The sequence below is a fragment of the Typopeltis vanoorti genome, chromosome 10, assembly GCF_054136105.1.
Source record: "Typopeltis vanoorti isolate ZY-2024b chromosome 10, IOZ_Tvanoo_1.0, whole genome shotgun sequence".
Lineage (NCBI taxonomy): Eukaryota > Metazoa > Arthropoda > Arachnida > Uropygi > Thelyphonidae > Typopeltis > Typopeltis vanoorti.
The window spans coordinates 31,460,394-31,480,589 of NC_143558.1; the positions used below are offsets into that span (position 1 = coordinate 31,460,394).

At 37.8% G+C, this 20,196-nt stretch overlaps 1 protein-coding gene across 1 annotated transcript in view; it reads left to right on the forward strand.

Moving 5' to 3' along the window:
* tw (Protein O-mannosyl-transferase 2) overlaps window positions 1-20,196 on the forward strand; it is a 303,353-nt gene that overhangs the window by 103,107 nt on the left and 180,050 nt on the right. The window contains exon 9 of the mRNA XM_090399620.1: window positions 8,117-8,199. Coding sequence (XP_090255746.1) covers window positions 8,117-8,199 — 83 coding nt within the window. The remainder of the gene's footprint in view (window positions 1-8,116; window positions 8,200-20,196) is intronic.

The following is a 20,196-nucleotide window of genomic DNA, read 5'->3' on the forward strand; positions in this document are numbered from 1 at the left end:
ATTTAGGACTTCCTTTCACTGTGATGACTGCAGCAATCCTACGGGGCATTCTTTCCACATGCTGGTGATAGTGATCAATGGGAATTTTGGACCATTCTTCTGTTAGGCATGTAATGAGGTCCTGGACTGTTGTGGGAAGGATGTCCCTTGACCTCACCCGATGCTTCAGTTCATTAGAGTTGGGATCAGGGTTCTGTGGAGTCTAGTCAAGTGTGGTGATGCTGATGTCCACAAACCACACAGTTACAGTAGCAGCCTTATGACATGGTGCATTGTCCTGCTGAAAGAGACAGTATTCAGTTCCATATAGATACCACTAAGTAGGAAGCATTGGATTGTCCAGAATGTTCAGATACCTCTTGTTCAATGTTCATGTCACAACAGAGGTCTGAGGCCAAACCAAGAAAAACAGGACCATACCATCACATCACCACCTCTGAATTTCATAGTTGGGGTTATGCCCTCTGGTAAGAGACATTTACTGGGCACTCGCCATACCCGACACCCATCTATCTGCTCAGTAGAAGGTATAGTGTCATTTGTCACTCCATAAGACAGCTTTCCAAGCTTCTTTATTCCACCATACATGCCATTTGCACCACTGGAGATGATGCTGCATGTTGGTTTGGGTAATGTGGGGTTTATATATTGCAGTCCTACAATGAAAATCCATGTTGCGAGCTTCAGTTTCGAATATTTTTGTGCAGATTCTTGTTCTGATCAATGCCCAGAACTCTGCATTCAATGTGTCAGCCTGCAAATTGTGGTTTTTACATATTATCTTTTGTAACACTCTGCAGTCAGTCACGTTCAGTGAGTGTGGTTGGCTGTCCACTCTGTTTAATACTTGCAGTTGACTCCCTGTGTTTCCATCTCAGTATAGTATCACTGATTGTTGACCTGAGATAGCTCAATTTTTTCATCAATTTGTTGAAAAAATTCATCATGCTTCATCATCAGGCTTGCATCATGCATCCTACTTTCTCATCCTACAAACTCCTTACTATTCCACAAACTATCATCATTATGCCTCTCTGATCTTTCATCAAGACATCAAAAAATGTTCAGTAGCCTCAGCACTCTTAAGTTCCCCAGGCCAGATGTATTCCTCCAATTGCACTAAAAGGTTGCACTAGAACTAATGCTTATTCTGTATCACTTTACAGGCTATCATACTTGTATAATATCTAACAGCATATAAAGTTTTTTATCCACCTTGTTCCTAAAAAAAGAAAGATAAAATTAAGCCATCATTTTATCATCCTTGGGCTCACCTCAGTACCCTCAAAAGTAATGGAGAAAGTCATTACTAATCATCAACCTCTTCACTACTTCAGTTAATTAGTGATCACCAATATGGATTCTGCCATTCTCATTCCAGTAGACCTCCTTGCTGACCTTACCCACCTTTCAACACAGATCAAGGATGGATTTGAAGAAATTCATAATCATCATCATCATCATCATCAAATTCCTGCCATGTACCCTCAAGGGGTGTACAGGATATGACAGTACTACATGAAAAAATTACATCATTACTAATTTCCTGTCTACAATTTTCCTCCAAATCAGTCTGTTACTTGTCAAGACTCCAACATTATCAGATCTTACATTTCTACCGTCTAAGGCACTTTGTACCGTATCAATCCACCTATATCTTGGTCTTCCTCTGGGTTGTTTTCCGGCCAACCTGGAAGAGAACACTTGTTTTGCTAATCTTTCCTCTCCCATTCTATTTAAGTGACCATACCACCTGAGATTAGCTCTGCTAACGCATTCCTGGATGCTGACAATGTCAAGTTCTTTCCTAATATCCTCATTTTTTATATGATATTGCCATTGATGCCATCTGTTCACGCCTCTAATCTTTCTCAGGACTCTCATATCTGCGGTCTCTAGTCTTTGGTCAAGTGTTTTACTTCTGACCCAACTCTCAGATCCATAAGTTAAAACTGGTTTGAACACTGTCTTGTATACAGCTAATTTAGTGTTCCGACTAATTTCTCTCTTATTCCATATGAATTTATTCAATTGACTTCCTACCATACCAGCTTTGCTGATTCTGTTGTCTATTTCTATATTTAATTTACCATCTTCAGTAAAAATCGTGCCCAAGTACCAGAAATGTTTTACTTGTTCCACAGGTTCTCCATTCACAACACAGTTGACATTTTTAATGATTCTGGGTATTTTCATTGTCTTTGTCTTTTTATTGCTGACCTTCATACCATATCTATTACAACAGCTATTCAATTTAGTCAGAGAATCTTGCAGACTTGTAGCGGATTTATTTAGAAGTATAACATCATCCGCATAAGCAAAGAGCTGACATTAACATCTCCAATTTTGATATCAGGTTTAATACCACTTTCTTTCATAATGTGATCCATATAGATAATGAATAACAGAGGGGATAATGTACATCCTTGTCTCACACCAGATTTAATATTAAACCATCTTCCTGTACTTCCTTCAATTCTAACTGCTGACTTACAACTCAAATAAAGACTAAGTATTGCTTGATATAATGCCCCATTGACACCATATAACTGCAGTGTATTGAATTGCTTCTCTCTTGGCACCTTGTCATATGCCTTTTCCAAATCGGCAAAACTTAAATACAGATCTTTGTTATATTCCCATGCTTTCTCGACTATTTGTTGTAAAGTGAAGATCTGATCCTGACAGCCCCTATTTGGCCTGAATCCAGCTTGTTCTTCACCAAGGTTTTCTTCCACAATTCTTCTCAACCGTTTCTCAAGTATACTTGCATAGATCTTGCCAGGAACACTCAGTAAGGAAATACCTCTGTAATTCTCACATTCAGTTTTATTTCCCTTTTTATATATGGGTACTATGAGAGCTCTACTCCAATCATCGGGAATTCTTCCTGTCCAGGCCTTCTGAACTATGCAGTGCAGCCAGCCACTGTAAGACTTTTATACCACCATACTTCAGCATTTCTGGTCGAATATCATCTACTCCTGCTGCCTTTCCACATTTCAAGCCTTTTATGGCTTTTTCTATTTCAAGTATGGATATGTATTCCTGACTACATGCCTGGTCACTGTTTTTTGTCACTGTGCTGTCATCACTGCTTGTTTCATTTAGCAGTTTTTCAAAATAATTATTCCATACTTCAAGGATATCTTTTTCTCCTGTTTTCATGTCACCTTTATCATCTCTAACTCCTTTAACAGCACTCTTTCCTCCATTCCTAAGCTTCTTCAACAACCTCCAGAATATTTTGCCACCTTCTTGATATTTATTTTCTATATTCTTGCCAAAGTCCTCCCATGACTTTTGTTTAGCTAGTTTTACACACTGTTTAGCTTTCTTACATTTGTCTTGTATTCTGTAAGAGTAAAAGCTGACTTATTTGCCAGAAACTTTTGATGTGCTTTCTTCTTTTCTTTCACTGCCTCTTTAACTTCCTGTGTCCACCAGGGAGTTCTGATTTTTTTATCCTTGCACACAACCTCACCACATGCCTCTCTGGCAGAATCAATCAACGTTTTCTTCAGAGTTTGCCACCGAATCTCCAAGGTTTGATTCCTGTTCTCAAACTCTTTCATTTTCTTTTCAATAATCTTTGTGTATTTTAGTCTACAGTTCACATCTGAGAGCTGCTCAACTTTTATTCGCTTTAAAACTTTCTTACATGTTATTCTTTTCAATATGAAATTCAATTTTATCCTGCTCAAGACTAAATAGTGATCACTGCCAATTTCAAATCCTCTGTACACTCTGGTGTCCTGCACCAGGGAGAAAACATCACTATCAACAATAACATAGTCAATGAGACTTTTCTTATTCCTAGCCTCTTCTCTCCATGTGAATTTGTGCACATTTTTATGTTGGAACATGGTGTTAGTAATAACCAGTCCATGTCCTGAGCAGAAATCCAACAGATATTTGCCATTATTATTAGCTTTGCTCTTTTCTCCAAATTTTCCCAAAATATTTTTGTATGTCTCACAATCATTTCCTACTCTGCTATTTAGATCCCCAACAAGGACCAACTTTTCCTTTTTCATTGTGTCAGTTGCCTTTTCTAAAGCGTCAAAAAATTCCTCCACTTCTACCTTAGTAGAACCTTCTGTGGGACCATAGGCACAAATAAGTCTCATTGTCCAGTTCCCCATTCTCATATTTGCCCACATTACACTACTTGAGACTGATTGCCATTCAAGAAGATTAGCCTCGTATTTTGTTTTGAATACTATGGCTACTCCTTCTTTTCCTTGATTGTCATTGCCTGAATATAACATTTTGTATTTATTGCTCAGAAAGATCTCACCAGTTTTGGTCTTTTTTGTTTCCGTCACCCCTATTATGTTGATCTGGTACTTATCTAATTCCTCAGCTAGCTCCATTTCTTTGCCATTCAGGCTTCTTACGTTGATAGTACCGATCTTTAACTCTGGTGATGTTGAGTTGGGGTTTATTTTCAGATTTGTTCCAGTAGCTGACTTTTCGCTGTTCGCCCTGGTTCCCTGGCAAAAACAGCGGGGGCCTTGTTTAACCGGGCGACGCCCCAGCCGGCATGAAATTTTGTCATGTCGTACCATCATTTTTTATTTTGGTTTAACCAATAAGAATACAATTTGGTCGGCTAAATCCCAAATTTCCAGCCCATCCTCGTTCGTTCAGTATCAAAGTAGATACCTAACAGGGTGCACCACGAGAAGGTGAGGATTGGACATTAGGTCAGAAGCCCTGGTCGGTTCTCCGCATTCCTTTAAAGGCTATGTGGAGGTCTCCTCTCAGTTATACAGCTTTGACCTTTAAGCACCCCAGAAATTCATAATTGTGTTGATATTTCCTAGGCATTTCATCAAGTCTGGCATCTTGGCTTTCTTTCCAAGCTACCATCTTAAAGTTTTCTTCCTGCCCTTGTGAGTAGATTGCCAGCTTCCTCTCTTTTGTGTTATGGTGGATGTTTTTTCCTCAAGTGATTTTTCATCAATGCCAAATCTCTGTGCTTCACCCTACACTCTTCTTCCTATACATCAAGGATTTTCTCTCACTATTGTTTAGCCTTAGTTATAGCTGATAGCAGTATACTCCATTCCTCTTCTTCATTTACAAAACCTTGGAGTGCTCAGTTTTTTATGTTGCTACCATCCACAAAAGGTTATTTGCAAACCTGTAGTACATTTTGTACTGCAGACAGGCTAAGGATTTTTTTTTTTCTAATTTATGTGTTATATATATTTCTTTGCATTTTTAATTAATTTATTGTTACATAGTCTGGAAACCCTACTCTAGAGACCAAACATGTAACTTTTTTAAGCCACTTTAGGCCTTTGATTCTGTAGTGGAGTAAAGATAACTTAGTGAATTTTAATACTGTTAAACACAATCCTTCCTCTCTCTCTCTTCCCCCCCCCCAGAAGAAAGGCCATGACTCTCTCTTTTCCTCACTTTAGATAATATTCTGCTCCCCAACCAAGATGTTTCCCCTTCTGGCTTGATGATGATGATGATCAGCCTGTCTTTTTCTACCCACTACAGGGTGAAGGCCTCTCTCATTGTGGGCAGGTTGGGTCTACTTCTCCCATGGTGACCCAGTCCATCTTGGGAGAATGCTTATTCACTTGTATGAATGAATATATAAAGATATATCACATTCACAAACATCTATGCCTAGGTGGGATTAAAACCCGCAGCCTCTTGGCTGGAGAACAGATACCCTAGCCACTTGACCAACCCTATCTAGCTTATCTTGGCATAATCACATTACATCCTCTGCCTCCATTAAAGCTTGGTATTCTTTTTTCTTTCTGAACATTAATTCTTTTGTGGTCAACTCCTAACACTTTGTAAATTCCAATTATATCCAATCCTGGAATATTGTTTTTACATCTGGGATGGCATACTAAAAACCTTCCTCAAAATGCTTGATTATATCCACAAGAGAGCTATTTGTTTAATGGATGCCATTCCCCACTCTCTGCTGCCCTCCATTTGCTTTCCCATAGATATTCTGTTTTTGCATTATGTCTCTCCTATAGGTATTTCCATGAATGCTATTGTACTGAATTGGCCACGATGGAAACATGGAAAGCTGTTGGTCACCATCCATGTATGGTTCAGCTCCAAATTTATAAAATCAACTTCTCATCCTTTTCCTCCATTCCATATACCTCTGTCTTTAGAAACAGTCTTTCTCATACAGTTTCCCCAACTAATGCAACATCTGCTTTTTCAAGAAACATATTAACAGATTCCTTTCTTCTCTCTAATCACCTGCTTTCATATGACACTATCGTGTCATACCTCTCATATGGGGGTGGGGGGGGGCTGTTAAAAACGAAGCTCATTTGATGAAAAACATGTTTGTAGTTACGTATATCATAATGTATGTGAGGGATGAGTGTATATAAATTTTTAATTTATTATTTTATCATTAATAATTTCATGATAATTATAATAATAATTGTTGTATATTTTTAGTTTAGTTTGTATAGTTGTATAATTTCTGTTTTTATATATACACTGGGGGGGGCTCCTCCCCTGACGCCTATGGCGCCCCCCCTAAGTTCCGGATTGGTAGGCCGGTTCTCCTTGAATTCTGATGACTCGAAGGGGGGGGGGTTTCGTCCCCCCCTCTGTCGCCTATCCATATTTGAACATTTCTGAATGAATATCATCTACTCCAGCTGTTTTTCCAAATTTCTGGTTTTTGATGATTTTTACTACTTCAAGTACTGTTATGTATTCCTGATTACATTCCTTTTGAGTATTTTCTACCCCCATGCTGTCACTGCTTGTTTCATTTGTTTTCATTTATATGTCACCTGTCAAATTCTTCCCAGGTCAGTAATGCAAACATCAGTAACTGGTTACCTTAAATCTTGAAGACTCGCATCCCCTGTATATATCATTTTTTGATATGTGTCAGCCAGCTGTCCTCTTATCGATGCCAATATTTTATAATCCAATCCCATATTTTCCAATTTAAACAACAGTCTTCTATGCTGTGTTTTGTCAGAACTCTTAGCAAAATCCAAAAATATCATGGTGTATCTGTTCCTCTTGTCTGTCAACTGTAACTTTATTATAAAATGTAAGTTGCTCAAATATGAACTTTCTTAGTAAACTCAGCTGTTCATTGCAAAGTATAGATTCTACAACCCATTTCTGCATATGACTCTTATTAACATTTCCAAAATCTTCATTAGCACTCTAGAGATACTAATTGGTTGATGTTAGATTTGTCATTCTTTGCACCAGTCTTGTGCAATAGGATTATCATATGTTCTTTTCTACCTCTGTGGAATCTTCCCTGTTCTGAGGTTTAAGTTATATAGCTTATTGAATGGAACAGCCATTTCTGCTGCACACTCTTTTAGCATTTCTGCTAGTTTTTAAGGAGTTGAAAAGACTGGAAATAGTTCAAAGAAGAGCAACACTAAGGTAGTGTCAGATCTCTGGAAGTCAATATGATGATAATGAAGGCAATGCCTTCTTATTGCTTAGTGCACTTGCTTTATGATTGAAATATGAATGTCAGCAAGGGAATTTATACTGGGTTACTATAGAGGAATTTTTCATAGAATGAAAGGAGGCTGAGGAATTTTTATAAAATTCTTGTTTTGACAGAACAAGAGGAAGTTGTATAAAGAAGGAATGAGCAAGGAAGTGAGTTGATCAGAGTATTTTCTTTCTTTCTTTCTTTTTTTGGTAGTATTTCTCACTGCATGCTCAAGCAACGTTGCTTGAGCATGCAGTGAGTATAATAAGTTTTAAGACATGATTTCATAGTGAAGATCACACACACATATGATTCTTTTGATTCTTTGTGTTCTGTGAGTAATAATTGTTATAAATATAAGTTATAGAAAATTATTAACTGTACTTGTTGGTTTATTGGCTATAGACATAAAATAATTTTAAGAAGATTAATTAAAAGTCAGTCTCCCTATTTATAAAATTGTTTCACATTATTTTTTATTTAAAAAAGTTATAGCTGAATAGTCATTTTTTTAAAAAAAATTTAATATACTAATTACTTATCTGTGTGTGTGTTTGGTGCTATATTTCTTATATTTGCATGCCATATTATTTGTTTAATATAAGCATCAGAATGAAATGGGCTTTTTCATTTTAGTGGCACAGGAGATGGTTTCTTTAGTTCTGCTTTCCAGTCTCAGTTAGAAGGCAACTCTTTATACAATGCTAGCATGCCTCGAGGTAAAATACTTATATACATTTTTCTTATGTTTTCTTTTTAGAGAAGTGCTTAGTCACATGAATAAAACACAGCATAGCTATTTTCTTTCTAATTTGTTAGTACGTAAGCAAAATATAATATACATTGTTGTTTATAACGCTAACCACTCGGCCAGCCTGGCTGGCCGAGTGGTTAGCGTGTCCACTCTCCATTCAAGAGGCTGCGGGTTCGAATCCTGCTGTGGGCATGGATGTTTGTGATTGTCTGTGGAAATACTAGTGGTGGTGTTGGTCGGTGGTAGATGGCGTTGGTGTAGTTGCAGTCAGTTGGTGGATTGTGAGTGGTGGAAGCAGAGGAGTGAAGAATGGATGCCCTCCCTTGATGAGTTTTTGGACTCCCTGGAGGTGACAAATAATAATAATAATAACTAAGCTAAAATAAACAGAAATTTACACAGAAATAAAACTTAAATATATTCTGTCATGTTGTACCATCATTTCATATTTTTATATATGGGTACTATGAGAGCTGTACTCGAATTCCAGATGATTGGAGTAGAACTCTCATACTACCCATATATATATATATATATATATATATATATATATATATATATATATAAAGGGAAATAAAACTGAATGTGAGAATTACAGAAGTATTTCTCTACTGAGTGTTCCTGGTAAGATTTATGCAAGTATACTTGAGAAACAGTTGAGAAGGATTGTGGAAAAGAAGCTTGGTGAAAAACAAGCTAGATTCAGACCAAATAGAGACTGTCAGGATCAGATTTTGACTTTATGACAAATAGTTGAGAAATCATGGGAATATAACAAAGATCTGTATTTAAGTTTTGTAGATTTGGAAAAGGCATATGACAAGGTGCCAAGAGAGAAGCTATTCAATACGCTGCAGTTTATATGGTGTCAATGGGGCATTATATTATGCAATACTTAGTCTGTATTTGAGTTGTAAGTCGGCAGATAGAATTGAAGGAAGTACAGGAAGATGGTTTAATGTTAAATCTGGTGTGAGACAAGGATGTACATTATCCCCTCTGTTATTCATTATCTATTTTGATCGCATTATGAGGCAAAGTGGTATTAAACCTGATATCAAAATTGGAGATGTTAATCTCAGCTCTTTACTTTATGCAGATGATATACTTCTAAATAAATCTAGTACAAGTCTGCAAGATTTCCTATCTACATTGAATAACTGTTGTAATAGATATGGTTTAAAGGTCAGCAATAACAAGGCAAAGACAATGAAAATAGGCAGAAGCATTGAAAATATTGACTGCATTTTGAATGGAGAACTTATAGAACAAGTAAAACATTTCAGATACTTAGGCATGATTTTTAGTGAAGATGGTAAATTGAATATAGAAATAGATAACAGAAACAACAAAGTTGGTGTGTTATGAAGTCAACTGATTAAATTTATTTGGAATAAGAGAGAAATTAGTCAAACACTAAATTAGCTGTATTCAAGACAGCGTACAAACCAATTTTAACTTATGGATCTGAGAACTGGGTTAGAAGTAAAACACTTGACCAAAGACTAGAGACCACAGATATGAGAGCCCTTAAAAATTAGGGACATGAACAGATTGCATCAATGGCAATATCATATTAATAATGAGGATATTAGGAAAGAATGTGTTAGCTGAACTAATCTCAGGTGGTATGGTCATTTAAATAGAATGGGAGAGGAAAGATTAGCAAAACAAGTGTTCTCTGCCAGGTTGGCAGGAAAACGACCCAGACCAAGATATAGGGGGATTGATACGGTACAAAGTGCCTTAGAAGATAGAAATATAAGATCTGATGATGTTGGAGTCAGATTTTCAGGTGACAGATGATAGATTGATTTGGAGGAAAATTGTAGATAGGAAGTTAGTAATGATGTAAATTTTTCATGTAGTGCTATCATATCCTGTACACCCCTTGAGTGTACATGTCAGGAATTTGATGATGATGATGATTATATTAAAACTTAAATTTATATCAGTGCTTTCCTACAGACACAAAAGTGACTGATAAGCAGTTCTACTTTTTCATTATGTGTACAAAGCATCTCTGTTATTGGGAGAATTTTATCTGTTTGGGATGTCCATATATAGATGATAAGTTAGAACTAATTGGTTTCTAATCAGCTTACAGACAAGAACTTTCAGAATTGTGAAAGTCAGCTTGTTTGCTAATTTTCAAAAGGAAAGAGTCTGGAAGAAAAAGGCTTTCTTCCAGTGTATGCTGTAGTGAGTGTCCAAAGCATGGTCAGCAAGGCCATAATGGTGGAACCCGATGTAGTCCATGTGTTCAGAAATTCTGATACTGGCTGTCCAGCCTGTTTGTCTGTAGTAGGACAGTGTGCAACTACAAAGGACCTGATAAAAACACATGGCAGCTTTGACAAACCTATATGGTTTGTCAAATGAAGAAGAGGAAAGGAGCATAACTGTCATCAGCAAAACTGTGGATAGAATTTGTCTTCAGGAAGAGAACATCATTTATATATCGACAAGAATATATATCGGAAAGAATATCGACAGTGCATGAGAAGCATTTAAACAATACTTAAATGATGCGATATCAGAATGTGTCCCGAGAGTTCGAAGAATAAATAGAGTAGGAGTCAAATGGATGTGTAATCTTATTAAGGAAAGAGATTTGTAAGAAAAGGACGATGTGGAAGGAATACAGTTTGCATAAGGATGACGTCCATTATGAATGTTATAAGCAGCAGGCTAGAATAGTCACAACAGTTGTATGGAAACTGATTAATAAACATAAACAAGTCTGATTATGAAAAGAAACTGGCTCTGCATGCTAAAGACAACCCACAAGAATTCTATTGATATGCTGCAAGTAAAAGAAAGAATAACTCTTCTAAATCCAGATGGCGTGAGGGTTACAGATGCAGAAGAGGTTGTTCAGTTAATGAGTGCCCATTTCGTTAAAAGCTATCAACCTGGTGAACGCAACCTTGAGCTCACTGTTACCTCTTCACTAGATGAAGAAACGCAGGTGTGTGAGGCCGAGGCATTAGAGCTGTTGCACAAACTTAATAAGAATTCAGCAATAGGGACTGATGGAATATCAGCACGGGTGCTAAAAGAGTGTTCAGCTGAACTGGCCATTCCTTTGACCAGGATGCTTAATAAGAGTCTCAGAACAGGAAAGATTCCACAGGAATGGAAGGAATGTATGGTAATTCCATTGCACAAGGGTGGTACAAAGACCGATGTATCCAACTATTGATCAATTAGTATCTCAGGAGTGGTGGTGAAGATTTTGGAAAAATTGGTTAGGGCCTGCATTCAGAAATGGGTTGACAGTGAATCTCTACTTTGCAATGAACAACATGGGTTTACTAAGGGAAGCAGGGGCAGCTCGTGCATAGGCACTGCAGAACTGCAGTACCCCCAGTTTTTCTCAATAATAAATATATTTATTAATTTATTTATATTTGCTTGTAATATTTAATTTTATCATGAACAGTCCTATACAATTCTCTTATTTTGTACAAAAAATAATAAAAATCCATCTTGTAGTACTTAGGAGGGCAAAGGATGCTAGCAGCACTGTGTTTACCACAGTGCCATATTGCTACGCGTGCAAGCATATGCACGTCATAGTGAGATGTGAGCTATTAGCGTAATGCGGCACTGTCCGTCGCGCAGTTCCACCATTGTTTATATGCATTTTTCGCCAGTAGTAGAGTGTTCGTAGTGCTTATCGTGTTTACTCCATCTCTTTAAATATTTGGACATTACAATTAAAGACATAACATTTGTTCTAGTTTTCATTTTAAAACATTATTGGGGTTATGTTAATGGATTTTATTTTTAAGTAATTTTGAATTATACTAAACTGTATAATTTTATCGATAATAAACAGTATTTTTTTTCATGAAACAAAACAAGAATATATTTTATTTTTAAGTAATTTTGAATTATACCAAACTGTATAATTTTATCGATAATAAACAATATTTTTTTATGTTTAATTTTTAAAAAACATTTTTACCATAATTTTGATATTTTATCCAAACACATATACACCGTACTTACAGTGTGTATGTATATTTTGAAAGTTGCAGCACCCCCATGATTTCAAGCCATGAGCTGCCACTGAAGGGAAGGCCATGTTTTAGCAACTTGCTCACATTCTATAACAATGTTACCATTGAACTAGACCAGGGGAATGGATACACCATGATACGTTTGGTTTTTGCTAAGCCTTTTGACAGAATACAGCATGGCAGACTGCTGCATAAATTTCAGAAAATGGGTTTGGGTTATACAATATTAGCATGGATAAGAGGATGGCTGACTGACAGATATCAAAGTGGTATACAGGGATCTGAGTCTGCAAGGTTTAAGGTAACAAGTGGCGTACCACAAGGATCAGTGCTTGGTCTACTGTTATTCAATCTGTACATTAATGATATTGGGAAGGATTTGACAAGCGACATACAGTTATTTGCTGATGATGCAAAGATAGGTAGGGCAATCAGGAATGCTGCTGATATGCAGTCTTTGCAGAATGATTTGAATAGGCTGGAATTGTGGGCATGGGAAAATGGGTATCAGTTCAATGTCAGTAAATGTAAAATCATTCACTTCAGCATGATTAGATATCCAATGTCATATTGTATTGTGGGATTAGGCTAGAAGAAACTGATGAGGCTAGGGATCTTGGAGTGTTAATAGATAGGAAGTTTTTTACTAAAAATTTCATATCTATTAACACTCTTATAGAAAGAGGGGGTGATATGATTGAGACTTACAAACTTTTGAAAGGGTCATACAAGATTTCGATTGATGGAATTTTCCAATTTATGGACGGTTTGGAAAGAATGAGAGGGCATCCTTGGAAGCTGAGAATGAAGGCTGCCAAGAAGGATGTGAGGGCTATATTTTTCTCTCAGAGGGTGGTGAGTGATTGGAATGGATTGTCATTGGATGTTGTGAGTGCAAGCAATGTGAATGAATTCAAGAATAAGTATGATAGCTGGTATGTGTGGTATGTGGCCTCCCTCAATGAGTTTCTGACTCCCTGGCGGTCTCTCTTAATAGTAATAATAATTTACTCATTATATGAAGAGCCAAAGGCTTTAATTCGGCGACGTGAAATTATTTAAGTTAAGGGATATTACATCCCGTATTGTTTCATAGCCGAATATACAAACTATATAAAGTTTGGCGAGTCCAAGCGTAAGCAAATACCTGGATCGTTCATATGGTAGTGCAATATGGGGCAACTCATAGTAAGGGTGGAGCAAGCTCCAATCACTGTTCTTGGTATTTACTCATAATGTGAAACCCAGCATCCTAGGAGCTGTATTACTGTTCTACATTATGAGAGAAGGTCACTACCCAGACCGGTTTCAACCTTTATTGAGGTTTCATCAGTGAGTAGGTAGACCTGGATAATACCAAGTTGTAGTAAACAGAACCTACATACCCTACTATAAGAATTGCCAAGAAGGTGTCCCTTGTATGTGTGGTATGTGGCCTCCCTCAATGAGTCTCTGACTCCCTGGAGGTCTCTCTTAATAGTAATAATAAATTACTAATTATATGAAGAGCCAAAGGCTTCAATTCGGCGACGTGAAATTATTTAGGTTATGGGATATTACATCCCGTATTGTTTTCATAGCCGAATAAGAAACTCAGAGTTTCATGCCGAATATAGAAACTACCGGGTGATTATAAAATAGCGTCAAGTGTTCAGAGCCCTCTAGCGAGTAATGTATTGGACGAAACACACCAATATTCGGTAGATGAACACAATGGAACATGGGGATTCGATTTAATGGGAAAAAAAAAAAAAACCAAAAGTCGCCAACAGGGGAAATTTTGGTGCTGCCAAATTAATTTTAGTAGGTGTGACTAATGAATGACTAAATGGCAAATGAGAGACAGCACACATCAATTTCATGATGTTTATTGTTAATTACAAATGAGGTTCAATATGACCACCATTCTGATGTTCCAGGAACTGCATACGGTGCACGACATTTTCCACAGTGGTTCGCAACATATCGGAATTGATTTGTCTCATGTGTAACGTTATTCGATCTTTCAAAGTTGGAATATGGGGTACATGTCCTTGATAGACAATGCTTTTAAGAAATCCCCACAGCCAAAAGTCACAAGGATTGAAATCAGGCAATCTCAGTGGCCATGGTGTGGGAAATGCACAACTAATGATTCTTCTGTCAGAGAAATGTAGCAAAACACGCTGTACCTGAAGTCCGATGTGGGGTGGTGCACCATCCTGCATGAAGATGGTCGAATCGAGACATCCTCTTTGCTGCAGTTGTGGAACCACAAAGTTCTGTAGCATATTGGCATACCTGTTAGCATTGATGGAACAGGTCACTGGTCCATTTTGGCGATTTTTCCTCGTAAAAGTATGGACCAATGATAAAAGATGCCATAAATCCGTACCACACTGTGACTTTGAGTGAGTGGATAGGCATCTGCAGACACACGTGTGGATTAGTTGCAGCCCAAATGCGACAGTTGCGTGTGTTAATATCGCCTTTCAAATAAAAGTTTGCTTCAGCACTCCATAAAATCTGCCACGGCCATGCATCATCCACTTCCATGTGCACTAAGAATCTCAAAGATAAGTCGATTCGTGTGGTCGCATCACCAGGATGCAATTCTTGAACATGACTGATTTTATAGGGGTAAAACTTCAACATCTGATGTATGATTTTCCACACTGTTGTGTATGCAATATCAGTTTGCCGGGATATTGCTCGTGCACTGCTGGTAACCTGCACATTCATCATCTCCTGTTCCACAATAGCAGTTGCAACTTGTCAACTTGTTGGTGATTGATTGGTTTGCGTCCCCTGCCTACCTGCACTGCTAGAGTTCCAGTAGTTTCAAATCGCCGAATCAGTTTTCATGAGTTAGTTACGCTAATCGGTCCTTTTCGTAAATTTTTCATACGCCAAAAATCACGAAGACAAGCACTGGCATTATCGTTCCGCTGATAATAGAGTTTGACTAACAAAGCACGCTCACATAAGGTAAGAGGCATTGAAAAGCAGTTTGTCTACGAATGATAAGAAATCTCACAGGCTTTCCTTTTATTGCATGATCGCTCACAAGAAACACTATAATGCATATTAATGCATTTTACTCAGTAAACAGTGCGAAAATTTCCCCTGTTGGCATCTTTTGGTACTTTTTTTTTTTCGTTAAATCGAATCTCAATGTTCCACTGTGTATGTCTACCGAATATTGGTGTGTTTTGTCCAATACATTACTTGCTAGAGGGCTCTGAACACTTGATGTTATTTTATAATCACCTGGTATATAAAGTTCGACGAGTCCAAGCATAAGCAAATACCTGGATAGTCCATATGGGAGTGCAACATGGGACAACTCATAGTAAGGGTGAGCAAGCTTTGATCACTGTTCTTGGTATTTATTCATAATGTGAAACCCAGCTCCTAGGAGCTGTATTACTGTTCTACATTATGAGAGAAGGTCACTACCCAGACTGGTTTCAACCTTTATTGAGGTCTGATCAGTTGTTTAAAAATCAACAAAGAATGTTGATTTTTAACTCGCACGAGAAGTACAAGAACCTATAATACATCAGTTGATGTGTGTAGGATGAAAGTAAGGACAGCTGGAGGTTGTAGTTTATGGGAAGCACATTATGAAGAAGGCCGTTTCAGAGGAAAGAAGTGGAATAAATAAGGAAAGGGAAAGCTGCTGTTCTTTTTTTTTAATAGGCCTAACAGAAAGCAGAGGAATGATGTTTGCCAGTTCACTGGAGCAGTGACTGTGGAATCACCTGTAGAATAGTACAGAGCATCTGTGAGGTAGAGGTTGAAGTGAGTCTGTGAGGGAAGAGTCATCTCTGAGCCAGATTGCCTTTCCTTGGACAGCATGAATAATTTGTAGTGATGTTTTAGGTGCACAATCTCAAATGTGCAAACTGTATTCTAAGGATGGACATATTTGGGATTTGTATAGGGTTAGTATTTGGGTGAGTGCAAAATAGCATCTTGAGTGGAAAAGGCCTAGTTTTTTAGAGGCTGAGCAAGCTATTGATGTGATGTGTTTATGCCAGGCGAGGCTGGAGGTAAGTGTCAGTTCTAGGAGAGAGATCTGATCCTGTCTGATGTTTTGTGTATTACAAGGTAGGTGAGCTGAGATCCATTTTGTTAACAAAAAGGAAGACTGCATTTTGGTGGGCATTGAAGGTAACCAAATTGTCCTTGCTCCACTGAAGGATGTTATTGAGATCACTGTTTAAGGTATTGGTTGTAGATGATCTTGATGCTTGGGATGTCTGAGAACTACATGATTTATCAAAAGAATAGGACAAATGGAGCATGATGTTGTCAGCAAAGCTATGAATAGGACTGGTAGTGATTGAGAGCAGCAAGTCATTTATGTATAGAAGAAAGATGGTAGGTAATAGAATGTAGTCCTGGAGTTCTCCTGTGTTGGTGGCAAAGCTCGAATAGAGAGTATCATCCACCATGATATGTAGTGAACAAAAAAGGGAGAAAGCTGGTTATCCAACTAAGAAAGAAAGCAGTTTGCTAAGTAGACAGGATTCGAAGACCTGGAGGTGTCTAGGATAGCAGTGCATGTTTCTCTGAACTTTCCATGGCATGTATTCAGTACTGGATGATATAAGTTAAGAGATCAGCCATAGATCTAGATTGGCAGAATCCATTACTAGTGGTTGCTGATTTATTGATGACCTCCAGGTAGTGGAGAAGTTAACTTTTTCAAATGATCAATAGTCATCTTATCATGAAAAAGTTATTATTTCAGAGAGGAGTGAGGTAATGGCAATTGGCTAGTAGGTGGACAGCAGATTTCTGTCTTCTCCTTTTTTTTTTTTTTTTTGAATAGGTAAAATATGTTTACTTCCAGGTTTTAGAATAAGCTGCAGCTGAGTATAGAAGATTGAACAGGTGTTAGTTCTAGGACACACTGAATAGAATTGGAGAGAAGCCATTGGGACCTTTTAGTGTCCAAGTTTATTAGTATTCTTCTTATATCTTTCTGCTGTAAAACCGCAAGAGGCATATGGTGTTCATTTATTGGCATGGTAGGAGGCAAGTTGCCATGTCATCTGTGCAGGAGTTGGAAGAAAAGAGTTATGGCAGGAGGTCAGCTTTGTCTTTGGGTGCTGTCTGGGTGAGAGAGGTGGAATCACAGGTGAGCAGAAGTTGCATCCACTAGCCTTTGCAAGGGGCCAGGAGGAATGGCTTCCATATGAATAGGAGGCAAGTTTTCTGTTGTTGGGTTTTACAAAGTTGGTTAGATCTCCTCATGACTATTTTTGCATTTATTGCATGCTTCAGCATAGGCTGAGTATGAAGTTGGGGTTGTCGATGCAAGCCATCTGCAGTAAACTGTTTTGGTACAGCTTCTGTTGAACCATGGCTGGAAAGTGGATGAGAATTTTGGATAGAATGGAAATGATGTCAGTGCCATCAAGTCAGTGAGAATAATTTCTGACTTGCTTGGAGCAGTGTTTGGGTCAGAAGAGTGGAAGCATTTGTCAGACCATAGAAAAGAAGAGTAGAAATTATGGAGGCCATCCCACTTAGTGCCGAAGGTTACAATGTTAGGAGTGGTTGGAGGAAGGGCATTTTTTGAGAAAGGACTTGCACATCTTGTGATCTGAGTTACCAAGAGAAAGTTTAACTCTCTGGTGATGTGAAGGAGAACTGGTAAAAGGAGATCAAGTGCATTGGAAGTGTGCAGGAATTTGGGAAGGTAAATGAACAATTTACATTAGGTCATTGCTTATAGCAAAGGAATTGGTATTGGAAAATGGGAGCCAATTGGAATTGTGGGCTCACACTCCCATACTCATTTTAGTGAGTGGGGGGAGTGTGAATCCCAAGGTACCTGAAGGCTGGACCATGCTTTACTCATGTACTTTACATCTGTTATATTACCTGTAGACTGGTCCCTACTTCTCTTTTTTCTCTCTTTTTCTTTGTCTTCCACCCCTCCCAATTCTATTTAGAGTATTTGAGGACTAAGAATGAATGTTTGCTTCTTTTTTTTTTTTTTTTTTTTTTTTTGATTTATGCAGGGAAGTTTGTCTTCTTCCTGAGATATTGGCCTTGGTCAGCATGGGTTGAATTAGGACCAAAACTTCCCATATTTATAATCATAAATGTGGATCAGATAAGAATAAAGGTCATAGAGCCCATGGCCATAATGGGCATTGTAATTACTCAAATAAGTCTTTATCCACCCATTCAGAATGGTGATCCAGACTTAAACCTTCCCAGGAGGTCTGTATCAGATAAGGATGATGAGATCATAAAGAAAAAGGACAAGCAACACTGCAATAGAAGAATGTTTATTGCCACTCACACTTGTAGATTTCTTCAAGGTGAAACCCACTTAGAAGAGCTATTGAAAGAGACTGAAAAAATTAAATAGGATGTGATCTCAGATTCTTGGAAGTGCAAAGAAGAGGAGAGGATCTAATTAAACTAGAAAATGGACATTTATTATATCATTCCAACTATAATAACAATATCATTGGTAGGATCGGTTTCTAATACATAAAACATTAAAAGATAATATAATTCCTGAGTTAATCGATCTCTGGCATGGACAAGTGGGTTTTTCATCCCGTAAACTCAAGAAAATCGACTATAGTACCCACATTATTTCAGACAGTAACATATCCTATTAGGGTTAGGTACCAAGAGATGGCAGCACTTGTTTGCCAGCCTCTTCATTGGTGGCTGCCTATAATTAGTGATAGACATGGGCCAGCTATCTCTGATTGGCTACTTGTGGAGATTGAACTGCCCACTCAGTCTCCAAAAGTTAGATACGGTATAAAGGCCTCACCTACTCCTATAAAGGAATAAAAAACGTTAGCTGATTTATTTATTTATTATATAATCTAGATGAAAGAAATACAACCTGAATAGCAGAAATAGGAATCTGTGTAAATAAAATATATCAAATTAAAATTGTACAAGTCTGTTCCATTTGTCTACTACCTATAAGTGGTAGTAGACAAAGTGGAAGACCAAGGAAGAGATGGCAAGATGAAATTGTTTGGATTGCTGAAATGCAATGAATGAGAAAGGCTGAAAATAGAATGGGATGGAAAAAAACTTAGAGACGAGACCTTCATCCAGCAGGGGACTGATCCAGGTTGAAGAAGAATAGGAACCTAGTTGAACCTAGGAAGATGACCTCACTATTTGGATAGCTGGATTGCAGATAGTTGAGCTTCATGGAGAGGGGAGGTGAAGTAGTTTTCAGAGTTTGGAGACTGGTAAATGTAGCAGATAAATATTACAAAATGGCACAAGGAAGCCAGAAGAGGTCAAAAACAGGGGATTCTAAATTAGCTGTTCTCTGGCAAGCAATGTCAGATCTCACAAAGTGCATAATTTCTTTTGCTACAGGACCTTTGTGGTAAACGGATGTGTGAAGCATGTTATACATTGAAGGCTAATTGTACTGGATGTAGATGCAATTTTGGTTTCTGTTCAAGAATAAGAGGTCTGGTCTGAATGCCATTTAGGTTTGTGTTTATGGCTTGAATGTTAGTAACTGTGGAGATTATTTCTGGAGTGATTTTTTATAATGTGCTTTGTCTTTTTTTTTTTTTTTGGTTGGGATTGGTTTTTGATGGTGTTTCTTTTTGTTGCAGTGTCGCTGTTAATGCTTGTATGTTTTATTGTAGGTTCATTTCTGGATAGATGGAAGGATAGAGTGGAAACATGCAGTGAGAGATGATGGACTCTTGGGCATGACACCCATAGAGAGAGAGTAACCAGTCTCCTTTCCATAATGTGCCTTGACAGTGCTTCCTGCATATTGCTATTTGGGCTCCCCTCTCCAGGCATGACCTGGCAGAGTGTGTGGCAGCTGGATTATGTGCCATTTGACCAGGAAGCCTCCTGACAGGTTTGTCTATCTGGAATTATAAGGCTAGTGATTATGATAAACTGGTGATAGCTTATAGCTTCATCAT